The 16,575-nt window shown below is 37.9% G+C and overlaps 2 protein-coding genes across 2 annotated transcripts; one reads left to right on the forward strand and one right to left on the reverse strand.

Moving 5' to 3' along the window:
* Positions 1-676: 676 nt before the first annotated feature.
* On the forward strand, positions 677-6,903 carry rfk (riboflavin kinase). Its single transcript, XM_053325863.1, has 4 exons — positions 677-1,142; positions 2,416-2,567; positions 4,693-4,795; positions 4,900-6,903. The coding sequence occupies exons 1-4, from the start codon at positions 1,061-1,063 to the stop codon at positions 5,070-5,072; spliced, it is 510 nt and encodes a 169-aa protein (XP_053181838.1). The 5' UTR covers positions 677-1,060; the 3' UTR covers positions 5,073-6,903.
* Positions 6,904-11,916: 5,013 nt separating this feature from the next.
* LOC128364919 (beta-1,3-galactosyl-O-glycosyl-glycoprotein beta-1,6-N-acetylglucosaminyltransferase-like) lies at positions 11,917-16,474 on the reverse strand. The gene is given in 8 exon segments (XM_053325539.1): positions 11,917-11,983; positions 12,268-12,326; positions 12,403-12,509; positions 12,512-12,607; positions 12,610-12,642; positions 12,645-12,843; positions 12,971-13,375; positions 16,463-16,474. Coding segments are annotated over 8 exon segments (978 nt in total).
* Positions 16,475-16,575: the final 101 nt, after the last annotated feature.

Consider the following 16,575-nt stretch of genomic DNA (forward strand, 5'->3'; position numbering starts at 1 on the left):
ATATCCAGCTAAAAATCTCAACTGATTGTTTACTAGTGTAATCAAACTGGACTTTACATTTTACATCCCTTTTTTAATCCCTGCACTAGTAACTTTCATATATTCCATCAAACTAGACTTAACATTGTACATCGCACTAAAACTCCACTGTCAACCTCCATAATTTATATTTTATTGCCCGTCACATTTTATTTTTACACTTATCACCATTTCTTGGTCCATATTGTGCAGTCAGTATTTTAAGTTTTGTATCCCATTTCAAAACTATCATAGTTCCACTCTGTAAATGCATTTCACATTTTTTTATTTGAATTTATTTTAGTACTACGTTGTTCATCATCACATCATTATTATTATTATTATTATCATTATTATTAGTATGATTATTATTATTATCTCTATCACTTTACTGTTGTTATATTTGTATTCTTCTATGTTGCATTGGTGAGAGCAAACGCTGGGACACATTATGCTTGAATACATGGCTAATAAACCGTTCTGATTCTGATGCTGTGAACGCCTCATTGATGATTGCTATATTTACTACAACACCTGAAAGCAACACATGACTCTCTGCTCGGCCTGCATTGGTCACGCGGTCAATGACGTCAATCACGATACGGACGTAGTTGTGTACGACACATGTACTTTTACCGGTTCTCTCTCAGCACCGGGACTTCATTTTTAACCACCACAGCGCGAGTGGACCGTCATCTTTAGAGTACTGTAAGTTACAACAAAGACCTTTGGATAAAACCGTTTCAGGAACAGTTTGCCTGTGGTGGAGCTAGCCGTGGTCTGTTTAGCTAGCATAGCTGTCAACTTTGACCGTCGCTACTCAGTGAGTGCGTGAGTGTTCAACTTTATCCTATAAACCTGGTAGCCAGGTATCCGCAGGTAAAGCTGAGTACAAGTGCGTACTTTAAACTCTCCAAAGGTAAGATCTCAGCTCTGCTAGCTACCGAAGAGGTGGCGACAGAGTAGCTGGAGTGCCTTGTGTCTTTCGAGGTCATCCTGTCCGGTTAAGACATCCAGCTGTTACCAGGAAGCTGAGTCAGGCATGAAGAGCCTTCCGTACTTCAGTCGGGGAGAGGTCATCCGAGGCTTCGGGAGAGGGAGCAAAGAGCTGGGAATCCCCACAGGTGAGTTAATTATCTGCCATCAAGCCTCAGTCTTTTCAGGATTCTGTAACCTTATCTTACGTAGGTGGCGTTATGTCACCGTGAATCGCTCTTAACGTGGAGTCAGACCAGTTGAGTAATGATACATAATTAACTTAACACTGGCAGTCTACTGTTTTCATATAAATCAATCATACTCGCTATAAGCGTTTAGTTTCTGACCCCTGTTGAATGGCGAAACGAGAGCGCATCGGGGGTTTTTTTTGGACTGCAGTGGTAAATGTTAGTTGAGTAACACCTGGCCGATGGCGACAACTCTGCTATTTGAAATAAAGGATATTATGGTTCCAGAAATTGGTAGTAACGCCACAGTATAACCAAAATAAACAGACGAAATTATGCAAATGAATAGAGTAAGGGGCACATAAGCTGTCATCTTAATAATATATAGTATTGTTCTTTATTTTTACCCTGACATTTGCCCTCACTTATACAATATTTAACAGCGTTTTGATGGTGGGACACTATTATAGGGTATAAATAGTGTGGGGGATTTAGAATATGTTCACGGTAAATCAAACCTTCGTCGCCACAGTGCTCATTATCACAGATTATTGTGGCACAAAGATAAAGTTGGGTCTCTTGCGGCTGCCTGATGATTATAGAACCATATGGCAAATTTCCTAAATGTTTTAGTAATCTGTAGTTAGTTACTTATTGTGATAATTATTTCCTTTTTATAGACAAGACTTTTTATAACAAGTCTTCGATTTATCGAGAAATTAAGCGTCAGATTCATCAATAATGAAAATAATCGTTAGCAACAGCTCTCCTTTTAAAACTATATGGATAGGGTTATAAGAGAAGACTTTTTCAATGTTTTTAATTTAGAGGAAACATAGTACACTGATTAGTTCAAGTTCAAAGTATTATGATTAAATGCTATTGAACGTCTGCCAAATCAAATTATCGGGCGTATGTTAACACTGCAGGTAATCTGGTAGTGTCATACATGTCAGCCAGTCAGTAGCAAGAAATTACAGTACAGAAAAGAAATGTTTGTGGTCATTTATAAACCCATCACCATTACAAAAATCCAGTATGAATCAGGTTATATAAACTATGCTGAGCTTGTGCCCTCTTACAAATGACGACAACCAGGTAAAAGTTTTTTCTCTGAACAGATACTTCGAGCAAGACACTAACTTCATTTCTAGAAGAGCTGTTGTCTCGTTGACCTTATACCAGTAGGACATGCTCACTTTTCTTCTCCTTTTCTCCCTTCCATCTTCAGCCAACTTTCCAGACTCAGTGGTGGACAACCTCCCAGCAGATATCAACACAGGGATCTACTATGGCTGGGCCTGCGTGGGTAACGGTGACGTCTACAAGATGGTGATGAGCATTGGCTGGAACCCTTATTACAAAAATACCAAGAAGTCTATGGTCAGTATACAGAAAGAAGCATTCATTTGTTTCTAATGGCTGTTGTCATTGTTTTGGCTTAAAATGCATGTGATGTAGACATTCATAACCTTAAAATTATGTCCTATCAAACTTCAGAATATGAAATAAAATGGTTCATGTCTGCAAGTTTCTAAAATGCAAGGTTAACATTATGACACACTGCACACACTGAGCAGTTTTCATGGCTTACCGCTGGATGATAGACTCAAGTCCTCACTCAGTTACATGGTAAAATCACATTGTTCTTACTGAGTGGAGCTGAACATTTGAGCCAGCCATTCATTCAAAATAGTCCACTAGATAATCCATCATTACACTGAGTTTATTTTTTAGTTTCCTTACAGTCTAACCTCAGTGAAAGTTGTCCTCATACATGTAAACAATTTGGCTGGCGTGGATAAATATGAGTGACTTGGTTTCTCTGCAAAGTGTCCTTGATATAGATCTCCATGCATTTAGTCATAATAATGCTACAGGTGGCTAGCACCTAGGGCTGGGCAATTAATCGAAAAATAATCGAAACCAACGTTTAGAAACTGACTTAATCTTGCTCATGTCAATTAATCGTGGTGTTCACTGTTGCCATGACAGTAAAGGTTGCATATCTTTAAGGAGTTTGAAAACTTGTCTCCAGTTATCTTTTTTAAAACCATGATCTTTCTTAGTTCTAATCAAGAGGGTTTTGTGTCTAAACCTGGCCTTCAACCACAGTGTCACACCTTAAAACATCACTATTTTCACTCCCTAAAGATACTCATGTGCGAAAATATCACAAAATATTGTGTGAGGGCAGCAGTGTAAAATACAAAACAAAAGACACTGTGAAAATACATAATTGTTTATCAAGGGTGGAGACAATCGTTCATCAATCATAATCGAGGTTAAAAGTTCAATTAATCATGATTTGGATTTTTTCCACTGGAAAGAAGATGAATAACTGCTCACTGAAGTTATGTTACCCAGAACATAAAAAGCAATGAATGTATTGAAAGTATAAATTAATAGAAGTCATGGTTTCATTCACAATTTGTCATAAATTCTGCCTGTATTGTTTTTCTTATTCCCATATTTGACAGACAGTATAGAGACAGGAAGTATAGGGAGAGGGGGGCATGTGGTAAACAACCGGTGTCCAGCAGACAGGAGCAGTTACTGTATGTGGTATGCACCTGAACCATTAGGTTACCAGGGTGCCCCTGCCTGTAGTTCACTAAAAAGACTAGTTATTGTCAGTGTCATGCTTTGTCTCATTTGAAACTATATTTCACAGAAGAAATGTTCCCTTTCACATTGTTTCTCTTAGTTTTCAGGAAAGTTAAACAGGGGTCATCAGGAATCTATAGTTCATCATTCAATAAAATCGAAACAGTATAAATGTCATCCACCATGAGCATACAAGTAGTGCTCACAGGGTACAAAAACTTTTTTGTTTACTGGCCAAATGGCGAGTTAATGTTCAGATTTTACCAGCCACTCAATAAATTACCATTGTTTTTTTGGCTAGTTAATGAAGCAAATCTACCAACTGCCACTTGCTTACTATCCCAGCTAGTTGTGGCTGGCACTAATTTTGAGTCTTGAGTGCTCATGGTAATTATGACCAGATAATCATTTGATTGTGTCTTTGGGCTTTACTGGCCAGGGCTCTGAATTGGTCTTTAAACAATTTCTGTGTTGTCCCTCTGAAGTCAAATGGACAAAAAGATGTTGGAACAAACTGAATAAAATCATCTTTATCTCATGTGATTCCTCTGAGCAATTTAACAGCATTCAGGCACAATGACATGAGGCAAAAGTTCATGTGACCCACACTGAGGGGTACTGAATTATATTTTTGGCATCGTTTGAAAACTGAAATCACCTCACATCACCTCATATTTTGAGCAAGTTGTAGCTAAAGTCTGCAATGTAACTGGCATCTGTGTTGTATTGTTACACATTTCTATGAGTATAGTAAAGTGGAAGCACTTGTTGTGAGTGAAGTTACCAAATTCATGAACATTATCCAAGCCATTATAGAACATTCAGGTTTGATTACACAGACATGCAGTACAATACATTCCATATTTACATTACATATGATTTCTTCTCTTTTGTTTTATAGGAAACTCATGTGATCCACACGTTCAAAGAAGACTTTTATGGGGAAATTCTAAGTGTTGTTATGGTGGGCTACATCCGTCCAGAGAGAAGCTACGACTCACTTGGTAAAATAGCTTTTAACACACACGCACACATAAGCTCCCAGATTCATGTGCCAAGATCCAAGTTTACTGTACCAACAGGTCATTTTTCATTTCTTTCTCAACAGAAGCCCTCATTGCGGCCATCAACAATGACATAGAGGAGGCCAAGCTCAAACTGGAGCTCCCAGAGCATCTCAAATTGAAAAACGACAACTTCTTCACCAGCACCCCTGTCTTGTCTTCAGCCCCGTCCACCACTACTGCATCCACATCACAGACTATTATGAATGGCCACTGACAGCTGGCTGCGACTGCAGCACACACACATACACACACATATGCACACATACATACACACATCAGAACAACAGAGATGTCCATGTATGCACAACCTCATTCTGAGATCTCTTAGCTGTCGCCATGGCTATTCAAAGGCATAATCATAAACCACCAATCTTTTTTTTTGTATGTATTCCTTTGCTTTGTCTTTGTGTCTTTGATCACTTTTTAAAGTTTAAACTGTTAAACTTCCCAATTGGGTTTGTTACAGATTACGTTCATTTGTGTATAAATTCACACCAGATTGCCTCATATCATAGCATAGCTGTACAAGACACAAAATACAAACAGTGTTGTAATAATCTGTGTTTAAAGCTTCGTAAATATACCATAAACTCAATTGTGTGAACACCATCCAGCCAAGGTCATACACCTTATTTATGTAGTCCTTTTCTGTTAAGATTTGTTTTGGCGTCAGATTGGTGGAGAGTCTGGGCATTATTATCTGTAACAAACACAGTACAGCACAGTGACTTTATGCAACAGGGTGGCAAATACAATGTATGTGTCTGAAGAAAAGGAGATTAAATTGTGAAATAATGTAAATTTAAAGTTTACATTTTCCTCTTGCGAAAATGTCTTTCCCTTTCAGTGTGACACAAGCCCTATAACTGTATAATTGATTATTTTATATCATTTCAACATATTCACCCTTTGGAACTAATTAGTACTGTACTTATTCTTTCTTTCCACCTTTGTTTTTTTGCATGTTTAAGGATTTGTAGATGAATGCTAGAAGATCTGTTTTTATCTTTGCAGCTCGCCTGGTGCTCAGACCTGCAGTCTGTCTGTCTGTCTGTCTCTGGGTTTGTTACAGATAGTAAAACATCGATAGGTCAGAGGAGAGGAAGAAGAATCAAGTCCATAGCTCCAAGAGGGCAACAGTCATGTGAATGGACACAAATTCACACCATTAAAAAATTAAGGAGGATTAGTCTGAAAATGTTGAAAGAAGATTAATCTTTCAAGTTTTTAAAGAATATTTTTTAAATATTGTGGAGGAAATCTGTACAATAAGAGGAATAGCTCTTTACTCATTGGGCCTGTGTGTGTGTGTGTGTGCGCGTGCCTGCACTGATGTACAATTCATTGAACCCCTGTAAAATAATAGTTTCAAATGAACGAAATCGGAGTCTAACTATGTGATTTTGGGTTTAAAATCTGTATTGTTTGTAGATTATTAAAGTGTTTATTTAGGGAGCAAAAGAAATGACTGCATTTTATGAATGTTGACATTAATCATGCAACAGTAGCTATGATTCTTTCACATGAAGAGCTTAGCTGTTTTTGTAAGCACCTTTCTGTTTTCAGTCTAATGGCTTTTTATATTTCATTTTAATCAGTTTAGTTTCCTTACTAGCAGGTGAATAGTGTTAAAGTTTGTAAAATTGATTGTTCAGGTCAACTAAAAAATGAAAAAGCCTATACTGGAAGCAGTACTTCACTGTAATTCTGTAATCAATTCTACTACTATACAAAGCTTTTATAGGTTAGATGCTACATAAGACAATATATTTATCTTCTAAAGCACTTCAGGTACTGAAAAAACTTCACTAACTTTAGTGATGTGCTGCTTCTTCAAACCTGTCAATTCTTCAGATTGATTCAGATTTTAAGATGAATTCTTAACACATCTGACTGTCAGATGTCTTACAGACTCGTTTGTTTGCAATTATTTATTCTAGTTAACACAGGGACCAGGGTTAATGTATGTATACAGTAGCTCAAGGTTGATTGCGCATTTTATGTTTTTATTCACATGTTTTATATTATTTACTCAAATAAATCAATTGATCAGAATACATTCATTTCTCATTATGCCTCTGCGCTGTGACAGTTGTGCTGGAGGCATTGTGTTTTTGGGTTGTCCATCTGTCCCATTCTCGGGAACACGATATTTCAGGAACACCAAGAGGGAATTTCTTAAAATTTGGCAAAACCTTCCACTTGGACTCAAGGATGAACTGACTAGATTTTGGTGATCAAAGGTTGACATCCCATCCATCCCGTCCTCTCGTGAGCTTGCTTTCTCAGGAACACTGTTAGAAACTGTAGGTTTGTTCCCCTTCATATCAAAAAAAATCCTTCTTCTTAATTACATCTGGCATAAATGTTAGTTTGGACTCAAGGATGAAATAATTGGAATGCCATAACTCAAGAATTCATATGCTAATTATGACAAGTTTCACACAAATATCTAATATGACAAAATGATGAAGCAATGACATGTTTTACCCAAAAGGTCAACATCTCTTTTCTAACCATTATTCAACAGAACAGCTTATGAACTTGTGACTATAAGTATGAATACTGCACGTCTGTCATGTTCTCTGTAAATTCAGCAGAGTGAGAGTAGCTTTTGAGAAAAAAAAACATTTTCCTGTCATTTTGTGACAGGTGTGATGATACATCTGCTTATACTGATTATATTTCTATTTAAAATTTAAATTTAACAGACACACTGAGGATGTGGATGTGTGTGTCAGAGAGAGGAGAGGAGGAGATACCACAGCACATGTCCTTGAGTCAATGCTGTGTCTATTTGTTGAGTCTATGAAGAGATAAGACACTGGATACAACCTGTTATTATACAGTCTCAGTGTAAAGGTTATATTACGAAAGTCTACTTACGTAAAAGATTTAAATTATTTTATTTGACATATTTTATGCAGCTTAAACTGGAACTGGAAATGTTTAACCTTTAAAGCTGTCCTTTGGTAATTATTTAGGATTTTAGGATCATTTGCGTATGTGATTGATTTGGCCATCTGGCTCAGGAAAACAGCAGAGTTGGAGAGGAAATCAGGAAACTACACCTTAGTAGTATAAGCCTATTTAAGAGGCTTCCTGTTTAACCTCTTTCTTTTCCCCTCAGTGCTCCTTCAGCCAGTTGGATCAGGGCTTTGTGATTTGTTTGCACACATCATACACTACACAATACACTATAATATTGCTCCATCTTAAGATGACAATAAATGCCATCTCTAGAAACTTTATTCATGTGTAACTCCCTTTGTTGTCACTCAGTTCAAGGCAGTTTGTGAATCACTACACACTAATTCAGTTTTCTTACATAACACAAATACCAACATGTATTAGAACATGTCACTGAGGTCAGAAATCACAGGTGTCGTTGCAGTTCTGACAAAGAGGAACAAGAAAGAAGTCTCTTTTGATGTTGTCACCGTTTAATGAAGCTTAGAGCATCATGCACGCGCACTCAGTGTCTGTGATAGACAAAGAGTGAAAATGCTAAGTTAAACCTATTATATCCTCCTTAGAAGTAATTAATTGCTATAACAGTTAGTCCTTTGTTTCCTACTTATCAGTGTCTATCTGAGAACTGGAAGCTGAAGATCAAATCACTCTGCTTCACATACAATACATTTTACATTTTGAGTCAGTCAAAAGCTGCTTACCAGTAAACATCCTTATCTGTGGCACTCTTGCTGTCTTCTGATGGATCATTTTAGCAGTGGTAAACATTTAATAGCAAATTTTCTGCTCACACTCCCAAAGACAAAGATATGTTTGTTTGCTCACACTCCATGAACGCTTCTGTTACATTAACAGTACTTTAGTATATAATCAGGCTAAAGTAAGATTTTGAGTAATTAAACACAGTGGAAATTAAAATATGATTATGTGTGCAGTAGTGTAGTTGCAGAGACACCTGTGTGTTGTTTTGCATGCAACTATGCAAAATTCACTTCAAATTAATTCATTATACATATTCCCATCAAACTGCACACTCCTAACAGATCTAAGTCCAGCCTTATTATAAATGGTTAACTTTAAATTTCACCTCAGCCGACCGCAGAGAAAAATACAGATTGACTGGACTTCACACATTCCAGTGAGTCGGATGCAGATCTGTTCTTATCTCAAGGAGACAATACAAGCCAGATGCACAACTGAACTCAAAACATTGAAGTAGGAAATATTTTAAGGAACTTTCTGAACCTTTCTGTTATGTCGTAAGTGGAGGCCTTCAGTGGAGGTTGTTTTTAAGGCAAACATAGGAGCAGACCATTAGATAGTTACACAAGACAAAACTCCATACAGGATATCTAATCATCCCTGCATGGTGTCACTGTGTGTTACCACACCCTGGTTTCAAAGAAATGTCGTCAGAGGCCAAGAAAGCTTGGAACATATTTAGTATCATTCTAAAATTCTGGAAACTCCAGTTTAAGAGGAAGTTGAAACTCATGTGTACACAGCAGAGGCAGTTAAATTAATTATAAAAGGCAACCATTACAAATAGCCATTACAAAATCCCCTTGAAAAAATGTGACTGATGACTAACACAATCAATAGTATTCACAAATCCAGAGAAGTAATTTTCACTCAAGTTGACACACAAGAGGCCTCATTGATCAGTGTGTATTTTACTAGAAGTGGGAGTCTGTGTGTGATATTTGTTTGCAAACACTGTGTAATCTATAATTTTTTTATTGTGAAGTAGCTGGTACACACTGACACTCATTGTAAATACATATAAACACACAAGCTTTTCTGTAAGCTGAGAAGCTACATAGAAGTCTACAAGACACTTTGATTCACAGATGCCCTTCATAAACGTGAAGCCTTCATAACAAGTCTGGCAGGCCACAGCGCCCTCCAGTGGAAGGAGAAAGACACACACACACACACACACACACACACACTCACAAGAGAGAGAAAAGAGAAATATTGTGTAACAGTAACTTCTAACAAATATCATCACATGGCTGAACAGGAGTGTCCAAATAAAAAGAGGCACAGCAGAACCATATCTTGGCGAACTTCAGTAAACAAGACTAGAAAGTATAATGCAATGTGTGCTTATTTGAGAACAGAACAGAGATCAAAAGTGGATCTATGTAGGTTTTCCAAAGGCAAAGAGCTGCATTAACTGTCTTTTACCACAAAGAGGCAGCACAGATTAATTTAAAACATTCATTTCAACATTCATTCTTTGTGCCAAGGCCACCATGGTACAGTATATGAATATAAAAGCTATAAAGGTATTTTCATACTGTAGGTGTTGGGTAATTAAATGCTTTATATGGGGATTCAACAAGGACAAAAGAAGCAGACCTGGATTAATTTATACATAGACCACAAGATGTACAGATAAAATGCGACTGGTGTTACCTTAACATGTGGGTGTGATTATTTCCTGATACACAACCTGATTCCAGATGGAGTCATAATTTGCTGGTCAAGATGAAGGACATGGTGGGAGAGTGTTGGCATGAGTCCTACCATTGTCAATGCAGGGAGAACATGAAGCTCAGTGAGAAAGAAACCCTAATTCCAGAAAAATAAATACTGCATCTTCCAACAACAAATGTTTTATTAACATATTACCATTTGTGTGATGCCTGCCTTTTGACAATATTGCAATAAATTATGTATCTGCCACAAGTCTGTCTTTCGATTGTCTTTAAAAAGAAAATATTCACCAAAAAAAAGTGATTATTTAACTTAGGAGTCGGCTACTCATTAGTATGAATACATTCCTGTTTTTTGAGGAAGTAAAAGCTTTGTTTCCAAAGGCTGCTGATGGTGTCTTGTCTAACATACGTTTTCAAGGAATTAATGACCAGGTTCAGTGACATTCTTTCTGCTGTATTCACATACATCTTTTTTTTATTTTAAAAGGAAACAAACACATTGCAAATTTCTATTCCAAGAGCCTAAATTAGGCATACTCATACATCACTCTGCCCCAAGGTATGATAAGGAGAAGAGTATACACACATTTTTGCACGTACAGTATAAAGTAAATTATCTAACTTGCCTATATTGATCAACTGGCTGTGCAAAAGCCTCCCTGAAAAATCCTTGTACTCCCCCTCCCCCCAAAACGGCATATATTAATTACAAAAAACAAAACAAAACAAAACAAAACAAAAACAAACAAAAACAAGACAGACACAGACAAGCCAAGTGATCATCTAAGGGAAAGGTAGTTTGGATATGTGATACAGTATGTTACTGGAGTTACAAACTCAGATTGCAATTTCGCATTCAAGTGCAAATACTGCAGTCAGAGGTTCCCAGCACAGGCTCCAGGGCCCTCCAGGGACACGAGGTGGCTGGTTGTCAGCAACTCAAGGAGTCCCGAGACGGGACCAAAGGACCCTGCAGGGTCATCCGGCCCCACTCCCACACCCCCAAAGTCACATTAAGGCCAGAGTACCCCAGGGGTCTACGCTACGACGCTCGGGATCCCACAAATTGAGAACCGCTGTTATAATCTTTGGGTCCACAGAGGAAATCCCTATTCCGCCTCGTCCCTTCTTAAGTGAGTTAAATCATTATTCTCAAAAAAGTCCATGAAACAACCCCATATTTTTTGAAAGAGTTCATGTTTATCCTTTAAAATATATGTTTTTCTACAGACAAGCACAGAGATGTTCTTTAAGCCATTGCCCACTGCTTGGTTTACCCATATTCTTCCAAGCGAGTGCAATAACTCTTTTGGTTGTAAGGCACAAATATTAATAAACTTTATTCATTTTAATTTATGCCCCACTGGATATAGGCCCAATAAGAAGAGCATTGGATTCACGTCAAATCTGATTCCAAAGATCTCCTGTATAGATGATTTAACTTCCCTCCAAAACTCACCCACCCTTGTGCAACTCCACAGACAGTGAAATAATGCACCCTTCTCTTCACCGCATTTGGTGCAAGTATCCAGAATACTAGCATTAAATTTATTAAGTTTTTCTGGAGTAATGTATACTCTCATTAGCCAATTGTACTGAAGAAGTTTTAATCGAGTATTGCCTGTTTGTTTTTGGGCCTCCTCACAGGTGGTACTCCACTTCTCCGATGTCAGTTTCCCCCCGCACCTCATTATTCCAAGCATTGAATCTAGAGTAGGAGGATTCCGGGGATTGTGCCATCAGGAGTTTGTAGAAATCAGATATAATACCCTTACCCAAACAAATTTTTAAGAAAGATAATAACGTCATCAGCATAAAGTGCAATTCAGTGGTCCAATCTACCAGTATTTATACCTGAAATCAGTTTATTCTCTCTCACAATAATGGCAAATGGTTCGATTGCTCAGGTTGCATGGAGGCTTTAGTTAAAAAGTTAATAGGTCCATGGGTTCCTGTGTAGGTCTGGCTTTATGATTGACATAATTATCTTACTGGTTTTCCTGCATGTTCTGGGAGGTCTGCACATAACCTGCAGAAGTTGTTTTAATGAGCTGTAACAGGTCACAAATAACTGGTGAAGATAGCAACTCAGACCTTTTCAAATTCTTGGTTGCAAAAAAAATCTACAGGGCCTCCAATGTAACCCAGCCAGAGCCTTTGACTCAGATACTTCTCCAAACAGTGGACAGTAATGGGATCTGTGTCTATATCAAACCTATTGGCAAAGAGGTGGCACCATACACGCATATTTCCCGAACATGGTTGCCTTGACACTCTGGGTACACTGCATCCAATGAATCCTGTGACCCCTCATGCCACTGCAATTTCACGATGCATTGATGTCTGCCATGTCATATTTGTGGTTGAGCCAGGAACACCAGGCATTAGTTGTATGGTTGCCCAGAGAAACTCATCAGGACTGAAAGTGTCTTTGGCCCACTCAATCAGTGCGTGTACCCGCTCGTCCTCCAACACGCTGCGGACGTAGCCTCGGTTAACCATGATGTAGGCATTTCCAGACATAATATTCAGGTTGAAAGGAGGTGGCCCCTTTTCCTTTCCTGCCACCTGAGACAGTTGAAATAATTAGTATGATGGTGACATGGATAAGGTCAATCTGAACAGAAAGTATTTGCAATTCTGCAATTAGTTGATATAGTTGTGTAACAGATAATAAAAACCTAAAAAAAAATACCTGGATTTTCCCATCAACTATCTGGTGAGATTTTGTCACCCTCCATTTCTTGCTCTCAGGTAATTTCTCTGACTCCAAGCTGTTGCCGCCCTTCAGTGAGGCTAACATCCATACAATCTTCAAGTTGGTTTTCAGAGGAAAATCCCGGCCACTATGGTTGATGAAGTATTTCCATTTTGTGCTGGCATTATAGAGATCAGCCATACAGTTGAGATCAGCCTGGACACGTGGCCAGCCAGAGTAGACCACATTCACAATCTGGCTGGCTATGAAGACATTGGGGAAACAATCAGTGATGGGCTTGGTGGCAGAGAAGACAGAGACCTCAGATTTTTTGTCAACATGGACACATTAAATATATTGAGGTGCGTAGATGGCTGGCAGCAGACGCTCAAAACTCTGCACCTAGAGCATCAAAAAAATTAATTAAATAATTTTCCTTTCAGTTATATACACACTGTTACATTTATATATTTATAAATCTATTTAAAGGGGCACTTCAACAGTTTAGTATTCCCCTGCCAGAAATATGGTGGATTCACAAGAGATTTTTAAAAACTTGAGGTGGAGAGGCCAAACTATCTTGACTGTTATTCTGTTGTATGAGTGAAGTTCCAAAGTCAGAAGTTCCTACATTTCCCATAATGCAACTTAACAGTATTAGAAGATTTCTGGTATTTTGATTTTTTTAAAAAGGGAAAAAAAGTTAAATGTACAAGACTGTACATAAAAATTTTGGGGTATAGTTATCTATAACTCCTAAGATGCATTTAAGCAAGAAACAAGAAGTTTAAAGATTCAATTTTGGTCATGTGTGCACCTAATGGTAGGCAGAAGCTAAAGATTACAGTTTTGAGAAAACAGATTTTACAGACTTTGGAGTGAATTCAGTGACTATTTTGTCTACAATGTCCATAACGAAGTCTTTTGAATTCATTACCACTCTGATTAGCACCTCTGTCTGGATTCTTCTCCACAGCAACAGGAGCTGAAGCTGATGGGCTGGTGGGTATTGTACTATTCTTAGCAGTCTGCCACGCCAAAGTCACAGATAAAACGTGATGTCTCAGAAACAAAGTTGAAATCAGTCCCTTCAGGATTTCGCAGAGCGATTGTTGTGATTGTTGCAATCAAAAATGCTTGATTTTGCACCAGGTTTTTATCAACAATGTCCATGTAATTTGTGTGATTTTGTGTGATTTTGCTGTAAAATTGCAGGAATTGGCTAAAATTGCAAGTCCACAGCACCTCAGGATTCATCCATAAGGCTGCTTTATTATAAACAATCCCATGTATAAACCTGAATCTGTGTGTTTATTTCTGTGGACCGCTGTTGAAGCCTTGAAAATATAATTAATTCCTCAAGCCAAATCTATGAGAAATCACAGTCATTAAATATGATAAATATTATTCAGGCATAAATCCTGACATGACTGTAATTTTCAACTTTTGTTCATCTAAACAGAAGAACATATAAATGTGTTTTACCTGTAACTCTGCAAGCAGTCGATTAGATCAGTCTTGTCTTTCTGTCCTCGTAGCTGTTTGATGTTCCTGAATGTGTTGGGTGCAATTGCTCAGGTGCGCTGGTGTCAATGGAAGGAAAGTAAGACTTCCTGTCAGCAATTTTCAAAGTAAAACTATTTACTGTCTGTTAAACACAAACTAAGAATTTGTGTTGGACAAAGAGTAACACAACACAACAGTAACACACCAAATGATAGATTTAGACACTGTCTCCCCTTGAGATAGTGGTAAGCAGTGAGTCTGCTCCTTTTGGGGAAAACAAGAGGCATTCTGATAGTGTTGCTATAGCAGCTGAGGTCAGATATGTGTTTGACTGTTTTCCCTGGATGGGGTAGAGGCAACTGAAGTCAGAGGTTTGATATAGTGTTGGATGTAGGACAAAGGTCCTGAATGAGGTCTAAGCAATGTTTTGTCTATAGACCAGTAGACTAAATTCTGTATATTGTAGATGTGTTGGATCTGCCCATATTTGGGCATGGCTCAACCTGTTGCATTATCTGTGTAGTTTAAAGTCTATCCCTGGAGGACAGAAACTTCAGAATTGAAGGGAGCATCAGAACATAACGTATGCTGATCATTCATTCACTTCTCCTTGGCCAAGAAAATAAACCTTTTCAAGACATCCTGGACTCCTATCTACTCTCTCTATTGATGTATGGGCTGCATAATTAAAATCTCTATCAACCCCCAGGTATCCACCCCTAGGGGTGTGACAATATCATGTGCCCCGAGATTACAACATGTCGATATTTCTCGTCAAGGTGAAAGTTAATAATACATTTTATTTAAGGCCTTTCAGGACGCTCAAGGTCACCTTACAATACACATAAACAATTATTACGTGACATTTGCATGTCATGTCTTCTTTTTATAATGTCACGTGTGGATCATTAACCTGGGCATTCTAGTTTGTGTACTAGCAGCTTCCACCCGCTGAGAAGATCTCACAGTCAGAGGTAGGAGATGAGAAGAGGAGCAGAGGTAGGTTGACCTCAGGTCTCTACACTGAAAGCCTGAGGTAGGCGGAGCACCTACTGGAGCCTAATGATGCAAAAAGTAAAATGAGTCACACTACCAAATTATAACACCATTTATATGTTGTTTTACTTGTGTATGTGTGTGATATAGGATTTGTGCAATTTAGTTTTTCATTAGGAATATGTTATAATTTGTGATTTTTGACTTCATTTCATATATATTTATATACTAGGATTGTTTCTATTCTTATAATTCACTTTTTGGTATTTGTGATTGTATATAATTTAGGTATTTATGGTTGTTATTTCCATAAACACCAAAATTATCTATAAAATATCTATATGAAGGAGGAAACAATGCTTGCATACTGCTAATGATAATTCATACTTAGAAAGTAGAACTTAAGTGACATTCATTATAAGATGATTGACTTTCAAATAAAAAAAGTCATATATTTCCCTATTGAAGTTTTCTTAAAAATAGTGTTAAAATCTCGTCTTGTCTCAATCTCTGGAACCCAATATCGTGTCTCGTCTCGTCTCGTGAGCTGAGTGTATCGTCACACCCCTAGCAACCACCCAGTCTGGGTCAGTCCTGACTTATGATTTGGGGTATGAGCTTAATAGCCTAGAGAGGACATTTGAGGGAAGCTGGACATGCTGTGGATTGGATAGGGGGTCTGTAGGTGGGAGTGGGTTGGAGAGGTTTGATGTAGGTATTATGTAAGATATAATTCATAATACAAATTCCGATCAAACTGCACACAGATCAAAATCCAGCTTTATTATGAAAGGTTCACTTTACATTTCACCTCAGCCAACTGCAGAGAAAAATTCAAATTAACTGGACTTCACACTTTCCAGTGAAAGGGATGCTGATCTGTTCTTATCTCAAGGCAATACAAGCCAGATGTGCAACTCCGAGGTCAAAACATTGAAGTAGGAAATATTTTAAGGAACTTTCTGCTGTGTTGTAAATGGAGCACACCTGCACAGACATGAGGATAACCGCATTTCAAGGTGGGCTAAAAACAGCAAAACACAGAGAATTTGTCCTCTCTTTGAAAACTAATCTGAAAAGGTGCAAACTTCACCACACAG

The sequence above is a fragment of the Scomber japonicus genome, chromosome 9, assembly GCF_027409825.1.
Source record: "Scomber japonicus isolate fScoJap1 chromosome 9, fScoJap1.pri, whole genome shotgun sequence".
In the NCBI taxonomy this organism is placed as follows: domain Eukaryota; kingdom Metazoa; phylum Chordata; class Actinopteri; order Scombriformes; family Scombridae; genus Scomber; species Scomber japonicus.

Bases quoted from the DNA above. Each gene is read 5' to 3' on its own strand.
- rfk (XM_053325863.1), top strand. From the start codon at position 1,061: ATGAAGAGCCTTCCGTACTTCAGTCGGGGAGAGGTCATCCGAGGCTTC. The intron at 2,568-4,692 runs GTCAGTATACAG...TTTGTTTTATAG, and splicing joins AAAATACCAAGAAGTCTATG to GAAACTCATGTGATCCACAC. The intron at 4,796-4,899 runs GTAAAATAGCTT...CTTTCTCAACAG, and splicing joins GAGAAGCTACGACTCACTTG to AAGCCCTCATTGCGGCCATC.